Genomic DNA, 9,973 nt, shown 5'->3' on the forward strand with positions numbered 1-9,973 from the left:
TATAAGAGACAGGCATATAATTATGCAATCGTAGCAGTATACTCAAACAGGCGACATATACTTATCTTTTATTTAAGAAATACATTAACAGTGCTGTCTCTTATACACATCTAGATGTGTATAAGATATATATATATACATATTTATGCATATATATGAAATACGATATAGGGATAAACTATCTCATTACTCACGTTCAGCACAATCTGTTCCAGTGTAACATGTGGGACAAGCACATGTATACATATTACAAGTGGTCGCTTGACATACTCCACCATTTAGGCAAACGAGTTCATTACACGCATTGTTCAGATCTATTTAAAAAGTAATGAAAGCTTAAGTTAAGGGTATCTTATCTTGATCATGATATTACATGTAATGCATCTTTTCTAAGTGTACTATAATATACAGTAGTACAGCAGGAGGAACGACTGGGAGCAACTTGTTTACCCCGCATATTTCTGTAGTTGGATTCACCACACCTTCGTGGTCTTGTAGTTATATATGTTCGACACTGATGCAAAATTTTGGACTGGAGTCACAGTGGAGGTTGCTTTTTTTCATTCTTACGTTTCTATTATTATTAATTCATAGATTCACAGCCAACGTCTTCGTGGTTTAGTTTTTATGACATTCGTCATTTCTGGATTTAAGAATTTAGTGTCAGATTCCTCTTCAATTACATCAACAAGTGATTGTATGCAGGCTTGTTGTAGAATATTATCAGTACATATAGTTATAAAATTTCGTTTCCGTTCACACCCACCTTTGACATGTCACAGGCACTATCCTATCTCACTCTTATGTACTATCTCAAAAGGCTCTGACGTTCATTATTCATGTTGTTAAAGTTCATCATTATTAATTAATTGGATAGATTATACGTACATGTGTCACATAGGTCCCCAATGTAACATTGCTGACAAACGCACTGAAAATCACATGCGTTTGGAACACAAATTCCATAAGCACCACATGGGTTGTTTTCACATGGGTTGGTATCTGCAATAAAATAAAATTAAAGCTAAATAATTTGATGTGCTTCAGTAATACATTAATACACAATGTCCGAGTTCAGTAACAACAGAATAATCTATGCTATACTATGAATGGCCGAAATCCAACGCAATATTATGGTACCAAACTTAAATGGAAGATGGTACTTTTAAGACTGTACATATAAAATAAAGATTTTATTACAATTTTACTTTAACTACATCAATTTGTAAAATCACCAATTGTAATATGCCCTAGACCTGCAAAAAAGGCCTCAAATATTACGGTTAAATTTACATTCGTTCCCTTTTTGATTTGTACAGTTGAAGCTTGTCAATTATTCAGGTAGTCAATGACAACCACTTGTTCTGTTGATTTCAGAATAGTTAAAAACTTTGTTATTATTATTATTATTATTATTATTATTATTATTATTATTATTATTATTATTATTATTGTTATTGTTATTATTATTATTATTATTATTTATTATTATTATTATTAATATAATGAGTTGATTAAATTATTTTAGTTGATTATTATGACAATATTTTTTTTTTAATTGACGCAGTAATAATTTTTGATTACTATTGAGCACCCTAATTATTAAAATAATATGTAATAACATGAAAATAATTTTAATAGCATTGAGTCGCCTTAAGCTCCTGTAGAAAGGTGAGTGGTGTAGGCCAAGTGTGGCGCCAGCAGTGGGGGGCCGGGGGGCCAGGGCTCCGTCGGGGAAAGGTGGCCCCTCTTCGGGGAGGAACCACAATTCGTCGAGGAGGAAAAATGTGTATGTATTTTCTACATATTAGCAGACTCCAAAATCGATTAAATAAGCCTTTGAAACCCCAAATTGGTCTTGCCCTAATTTGGATCTATGATTCTTAGCAAGAAAAAACAAGTTAATGAATGAATGCTCAAACGTATCGTATATACGGTATCTTACAATGTTCACAGGACGGTCCGTAATAACAGTTTGGACATGGACACTGGAAGCTACACAGGCCATTGACTGATGTTGGTTGGCATGTACCACCAAATATACAAACAACACCGGCGCAACGATTTTCAACTGAAATATAAAACAAATGTTATTAGATCCATCTTTATGAAAATTATTGTTTAAAACATTTCTAGTAGCATCTTTTCGTTATCTTAGTAAATATTTTTTTGTTTACATATTGTTTACATTTTTCATAGTTTTTTTGTGTTTATTGTCTTACTCAATTTTAAAAGTTTCTGTCATTTATTTGAAACACGTACCGGTGGGCTATTAAAAAAAGTCATATAAATATAAATTAAATATAGAACAAGATTTGGCTGCTCAAGAAGAAACGCCTCTGTCAGTAGATAATGCTTCTAAATTGCATTTTGATATGCCAGGCCCATACAATCTCTTATCAGTGATGTTTGCTGCTACAGACTGTTTATATACTTTAATATAATATGTGAGTTGGTGTATTATTATACGACTGTAAATTTTACAATAAAATATTAATAAAAAAAAATGTAGCATTACGTACATTGATTACATAGGTCTCCACTGAAACACGGTTGACATTCGCAATCAAAGTCACATCCGTTTGCAACGCATGTACCAAAAGCACCACATGGGTTATTTTCACAAGGGTTGCTGTCTGAAATGCAATAAATAAAACAACCTATTTAATAGTACCATAAACTTATCCTAGTCTGTCGTTAATATTGTAGTGTAATCAAATGTCTACATAAATTATCAACAAAGTAATCAACATGTATGTGTAGAACGCCAATATCCACTGCAGAATGCAATGTTCATTAGCATTATGATAATGGTAGGCCTATTACACAAAGTGCACAATAACTACTGACGTTAATTTACAATATTATAATTGTAAAATTACTACAAAAAAAATGTGTCAAAAAATTAGAAGGGCCAACATGACATTTTACTTTTTATGTATACTAAATGATTTCAATATATAAATTGCTGATGTTATGTGGAATAATTTCGTTACAATATATTACTTACATAATTCACAGAGTGTACCAAAGTAGCATCGTGGGTCACACAAACACAATGCGCCGCACTGTCCATTAGAAATGTCCGGCACACATGTGCCCACTGCACACCTTATGTTTTGACATGGATCAGTATCTAAACCAAAAATAACACTTCAGAATTCAAAAATATTGAAACTAGATTGGAATATGAATGATAACAGTTTATTATTTAATATGTGTGATAGGCCTACATTCTTAAAAATAGGCTCCCAATGGTATTGTGTGTCTACTGCATGACATAGTATTTTTTTTTATATAACTTTTTAACTCATAAACCATCCACAGTTTCTGTGTTTGCAATTCACTTGAATAATACAGATTGTTGACTTTTTAGTTCTTTCTAGGACAGGTCTTATCTAGACATAGCATCATATTTCGTATCTTTAGCTTATGACGCATCCCGTCACTCCCCAACCGCATTTACTCTCACAACTTAAAACTGAGAGGATAGCTAAGCTCCTACAACCCATAGGGGCAGTACACACAAAACGAACGCCATAAAGTAGCATGACCAACTTTATTTAAACCCATAATTGTATGTTGAGCTGCCCCAAGGGTGATGTAATGGTTGAACAGCAACTTACACACCGTACATGGAACACCTGAATAACAGGGTTCACACGTGCATTGGAACGCGCATGGGTTATCTGGATCAACCGTGCATACTCCGATAGTACAGTCACCGGTAACACTACAGCTAGTATCTGTCAATAAAATCACGTTCAGAAGCTTATGTAATTGTTAAATAATTGCATACAAATATTTGTCTATTCTTCATAATATTATCAGCAAGTGAAAACTAATCACGTTACAACATTAATGGTGTTGCATTTCTATATAAACGATAGTTACTGGTAACATATATCCACAAACTCGTACATAAACATATAAACAAAATGCTTTCTTACAAGTTTTACAATTGGGTCCCGAGTAGCATTCCACACATTCGCAATTATATCCAGAAGGAGATTGGCTTGTGTCTGCCACACATGTCCCGCCATTTTCACATATCACACCTGCGCAAGGGTCTACACCTACACATTTAATCAAAAGGTAAATATGATTATTTTTGTTATTATGACTTGCAGATTTTCATAGAGGTAAATTCAGAATATGAGGGGATAAACTGGCTTGAGCCCATCTAAATGCTTGTATCAATCAATTTGTTAATGATGTTAATTTAAAACCTATGAAAATATTAGTTCATCAAGTACACACACGTCATGAGGGGACGATCATACTCCCATGTTGAAGGAGGTGAATAATCAAATTATGTGAAATTTGGTATCCCCCTCCCCACCCTCTAAAAACAATCCTGGATCCACCCCTGAGATAACCTTAAACATTTGATATTATTAGGCATAATTATATATGTATCACACGTATTCTTACTTTGTTCACAAAATATACCAGTAAAGCCATCGGTGCATTCGCATCTATATTCACATTTTCCTCTGGAAGTGTCTAAAGCACAAGATCCGCCGTTGAAGCAATACCCATCACTGCAAGGATTGTAATCTGTAAAAGTAACGCATATAATTATGCAATCGTAGCAGTATACTCAAACAGGCGACATATACTTATCTTTTATTTAAGAAATACATTAACAGTGCAATTGAATGCATGGCCATAGCCAATTAGTGACCTAGTGTGACTTAAGGCCAACTCAGACGCAAAGGTTTGCGCTGGGAATAGTCATCGCAGATAATAATATGTCTCTAATAAAAGTAAAATACGTATATAATATAAATAAACACAAAAGTATTTTGTTATGAATACTGTATGGTAATAGACAATTATTTTTTGTAGATAATTGCCTGTCTTATATAGGACAACTCGGTAAATAATTTCTCAATATTTATTATAGTAAAACTAGAACGATTTGTCTTACAAATACCCAGATAATTATCTAAAGTATTCTAAGTCATATCAATATGTTTACAATATTTATTCATTGAACACTTAAAAATAGATCCAATGAAAACATGGATAGAATATTAATTTACAAGTTGAACAGGCGTAGCCAGAGTAACATAGCGGGCAGTTGATACACGATGCACTGCACTCGTCTTGAGGGCTGACTACGCACGCAGTTCCATCTGCACACTGAAGTGACGTACACGGATTTGTATCTGTAAGAAACACACATTCAAGACGCTTATATTGGCAACGTGGTGAGACGTATAGGCCTACGTAGCGTCTATTATTAAATGTATTCATATATTTACATCCATATAACATATTACAGGATAAACATTATTATGTATGGAGTGCTAGACCACATATTGTATAGGTCCCCTTCAACTTCTTCGATAAATCAATCTTAACCAGCGATTTTTAGATTGAATAATTTTGACCAGAGAGTTAGAACTAATATGGATAAGTTGTAGTGTTAATGGGGATGGGAAGCGCCGCGTTGGGGAGAGTTGACAGGGGAACTAATAATATAATTATGTTAAATTATAATTTTTACAATTTATCCAAGTCTGAAGTCAATGATAATTACATATTGAACAATCGTAGCCAGAGTAACAGGGTTGGCAGTTGATATGCCTACACGATGCGCTGCAGACGTCTTCAGGATTCACAACACAAGTGGTGCCTCGGACACACACAATTATAGAACATGGAGTGGTATCTGCAAACAACATATTAACAATTAAGGCAAGTTGATAGTTTGGACAGGGCTTATTTCATCTAATGGAATAATCAAGAATTCATATGTAACTATGTCTTACCATGGAGGTACATTAGTGAGAGGATTCTCAGTAAATCTAAGACGAATGCTGTCAGTTATGTCTATACCGTAAAACCTCGAATTGAAACCCTGGGCTTCTTTGTTTTATGCGAACGTTGGATGGGCTTCTTTTGCAAAGTAAAGAGTGGAGGGGTGGGGGGGGGTTTCTGTTCAAAGCGAATGCTGTAAATTTTTGGGAATTTGCACTATAAAACATCAATCGGTATCGTGGAGTGTATTAACTGGCATTAAATCATATAAACTACTGTATAAACCAAGCGTGTTTTTAATTAATTAATTAATTTTTTTTTTAAATTCATGTACAGGCGTGTATGTACAGTACTATGTCGAAAAGAAGCCTATGCTATCTTGAAAAGAAGCCCATGGGCTTCTTCTCGAGGCTAATTTGCAAACTAAATATGAGGGGGGGGGGGGCTTCATTTCGAGATGGACTTCTTCTCGAGATTAAGCCCATTGGGATTTAATTCGAAGTTTCACGGTATGAGGTTAGTATTTGCGAACCTAAGTGTAATAATAAATGTAATTATGTAATTGTATAACATATTGATGGAAATAATATAGTTTTCTAAAAATAATTATTAATATTTATCACTATAAATGGAGGTGTTTATATGCCAAAGTTCCAATCACACAATTTATTATTATAACTATTATTTATTGTTAAGTATTACGAAATAGCCTAATTATTTGTTCGTCCTAATCGAAAAGGTTAAGACTTTTTAGCTTGGCCTTATGGATAAGTTGGTATAGAATTTTAACTGTAATCAAAAGGTGTTAGGTTCGAATTCCAATGTGATTCTTTAGAAATTATCGATATCACCAGTAGAAGTTAATATCATGTGATTTTTTTTTCAGAAATAAATCTTGATATACGGCAATAAAACTAAATGATGTAAAAATAGAAACTTATTCAAGTTTGCCATGTATACCATTTTTATTAAGCAACTTACATATTGAGCAATAACTGGTAAGCGAGTGGGAATAGCAGGTCAGGCATCTACAGTACGCTTGCCCATTACTGACTTCACACGTACCATAAATCCCACAATCCAGGTAACTACATGGGTCGCTACTAACATAGGCTATAGCAAGAATACGACAAATACAATAGTGTGGTGGATTAAACATGTTACCTCATCAAGAACGTCATATATTAATAAACAAGTATTGCACAAATGGCTTTTTAAAAAAAAGCATTTTCTGTGAGAATAATGAACCTCTCCCCTGTGTGTCTGGGCTAGGATTACGCGAGTGTCCTACAGACACATTTGTTGTCCCGCAAACAAACGTGTGAGCGTGTGCCGTTTGTGTAGCAATATCCAAGGGGCGGGGTTTGGCGGAAAAGTTAATTACATTAGTCTGAGTTTATGATAACTTATTCTGTCTAAAAATAATATAACTAATGGTAATTCTCATAATAATAACAACATTAACAACAGCAATAACAATAATAATAATAATGATTTGCCTAATTGTAATAGCTGGCTACCAATGGACCTAATGATAAAAATTAAAATAGGCCTAATAATATTAGAACTACAAATAATAATAATAAAAATCATCATTCAGATAACAATAGTAATAAGAATAAGAACAAATATAATATTAAAAGAAAATATAACACCAATATTAAAATATAACAACAGTTACATGATGATAATAATATTAATAATAATAATAGTTATTATTATAAATAAACAATAATAAATGATGATGATGACAAAAATAATAATAACAATAATGTGGAAATTACAATTATGTAATTATTACCTCTTTTAATAATACTAATAACAAGCATTTACACCTCACAGACATGTAATAGTAAAAACTAAAAAAATACCAGAAATATACACATGTCTACATTAATATAATAACGGTATTGTGAAGTTGCTTTTAAAATATCGTTTTTACATTTTAAATAATGACGAACAGCTTACACGGATATCAAAGTTTGAATTCTTGGATTAGATGGGCGAGTATAGTCCTAACCGCAAAGCTACAGCTTCGCTAAGATTATAATATATCAAGTCCAACTAAATTGTATAGCTATAATCTAGGCCTGCAATATAAGCTAACGCTGTCACGAATCGTGTAAAATAAATAAATGCTATAATAATAATAATAATAATAATAATAATAATAATAATAATAATAATAATAATTATAATAATAAAAGTAATAATAATAATATATTGATAATTAAAATAATATATTAATAATAATAATAATAATAATAATGATGATAATAATAATAATAAATATTGAGGTGGTATATGTAACATCTGGCGGTATGTGCATGTTTGTGTTCTATATTATTTACATCTAAAAAATAATTCCCTATTTTGCAGTGTAATTCGTTTATAGGCTATCCTAATTATTTATAATCATGAGAATGCAACTTACCATAGCCACTCGTAAGTTCCAGTCTTAACAGGATATAAGCAATTGTAAAAAGCATTCCGCGCAACAAAATATTATGCATCGATAATTTGTCGTGATTGTTTTTTTAACCTATATATCGTCTAAAGAATATTCTAAGGTTTAATCAACTGATAGTAATCGCTCTTAGTCGTACCTTTTATAGGGTGTACGTCGTCCCTAGATTAGATTTTAAGTCGGGCTAGCACCACTTGTAAGGTAACGGAATTAGATTTAATGACAATGAAGCTATTACATTCCTAGTATTTGAAATACTTAGAAGGAGGTATCTATTCATTGGCTCAAAACAGAAAATTAATCTCATCTTAATTTTGAGCAATATCAGAAAATTTGGGGATAAATTGTTGACATATTTGCCTGACTAGATCGGAAAAGAAATAGCGGAGGTGTTGTCATGATGATATCCTCGTCGTATTTCATACAAATTGATACAGACTCTATACAAATTGAATCTTTAGCCAAAGACATTGGTATTAATGGATCAAAAACTATCACTGTTGCTGTTGGATACCGTCCACCATCATCATCACCAACAACAGAGTTTTTAGATAATCTGGAGCTTTTATTTAAACAATTGGCTACCGTATTTTTGCTTAATTGTTTGCAATGGTTGGCTGGTGATCTGAATTGTGATTTCTGCAACCCATTTAAAACACTGACAATGGAGAGTTTCAATCTCACCTAATACACTGGCCTCTCCGAAGGAGAGGTGAAAGGTATTGCAAATAGCTCGTGTTTGTGTGTGTGGCGTGTGTGTCGTTCAGGGGGCACATTTAAGAACTGGAGCGATTTACTACAAATTTACACATACTGACTATGTTACATTATGGCTACATGTATCCTGGTCCTCCATAAAATTTGGTGCTTATCGTAAGTAAGTTGCAGATTTCAGAGGGTTTGTGATCTCAGATTTTCATGTTAATATTATCTTACAACTAATGCGAATATGCACCTCACTTCACTTTCACTTGCGGTATAAAGTCACCATAAGATTATATGGACATCTTTAAGCTTTAAGTCTTGCACAGCCCTTCAGTAAATCTTTCCGAAAGTTTATTCATATTATGAGTTTATTTATGCTCCGTGGCACGATGTTACAAATTTAAAATGCATTATCTACTTTATATAATAGGCTCCTATCTTTAATAGCAATTGCAATCGACATACACCTTGGTAACTAGACGTTTTAGATCGAAATTACTAGATTGGCTTAATAATAGAAGCAGGGGGAAGTGATGCATTTGATCGTATGCATCTACATTTCATACCTTTGCACTTTACCTCACATTTTGTTAAATTAATTGCCAAAACAGTACCCCTGCGCTGCTTACATCTGTACACTCTTATCTCTAGGCAACAATATTACCCTGGCCATAATCTTCGTTCATCAGGTTCTTTGTATATTTTTACCTTCGTATATCTCGTTCTAATAGGAAAGCTGGTAATCTTGGTTTTCGTCGGCTTCTCAAGAAACATTTGTTCCCCAAATATATCTCACTTAACTATTAAAGTTTTCTGTTTTGTTGTCATTTTTGGTGCCTTTGCTGATCAAAAATTATTTTCGTTTTTATTTATTTTTATTGTGCCTTTATTGTACTTGGCAAAAGGCGCGGTAAAGGTTCCTGTATTATTATTATTATTATTATTATTATTATTATTATTATTATTATTATTATTATTATTATTATTATTATTATTATTATTATTATTATTATATTATTATTATTATTATTA

The 9,973-nt window shown here is 32.6% G+C and overlaps 1 protein-coding gene across 1 annotated transcript in view; it reads right to left on the reverse strand.

Annotated features, from left to right (window-relative positions):
- The window catches only part of LOC117109560 (fibropellin-1-like), a 15,891-nt gene extending 7,553 nt beyond the window's left edge, over nt 1-8,338 (reverse strand). Inside the window, exons 1-12 of the mRNA XM_033251929.1 lie at nt 8,204-8,338; nt 6,751-6,882; nt 5,549-5,680; nt 5,049-5,174; nt 4,435-4,560; nt 3,951-4,076; nt 3,627-3,746; nt 3,011-3,136; nt 2,523-2,636; nt 1,946-2,071; nt 889-1,002; nt 195-314 (exon numbers count right to left, since the gene is read on the reverse strand). Coding sequence (XP_033107820.1) covers nt 195-314; nt 889-1,002; nt 1,946-2,071; nt 2,523-2,636; nt 3,011-3,136; nt 3,627-3,746; nt 3,951-4,076; nt 4,435-4,560; nt 5,049-5,174; nt 5,549-5,680; nt 6,751-6,882; nt 8,204-8,282 — 1,441 coding nt within the window. The 5' untranslated portion in view covers nt 8,283-8,338. The remainder of the gene's footprint in view (nt 1-194; nt 315-888; nt 1,003-1,945; nt 2,072-2,522; nt 2,637-3,010; nt 3,137-3,626; nt 3,747-3,950; nt 4,077-4,434; nt 4,561-5,048; nt 5,175-5,548; nt 5,681-6,750; nt 6,883-8,203) is intronic.
- Nucleotides 8,339-9,973: the final 1,635 nt, after the last annotated feature.

This window comes from Anneissia japonica, unplaced genomic scaffold (assembly GCF_011630105.1).
Source record: "Anneissia japonica isolate Jap-2015-1 unplaced genomic scaffold, ASM1163010v1 scaffold287829_len2072220_cov186, whole genome shotgun sequence".
Taxonomy (NCBI): domain Eukaryota; kingdom Metazoa; phylum Echinodermata; class Crinoidea; order Comatulida; family Comatulidae; genus Anneissia; species Anneissia japonica.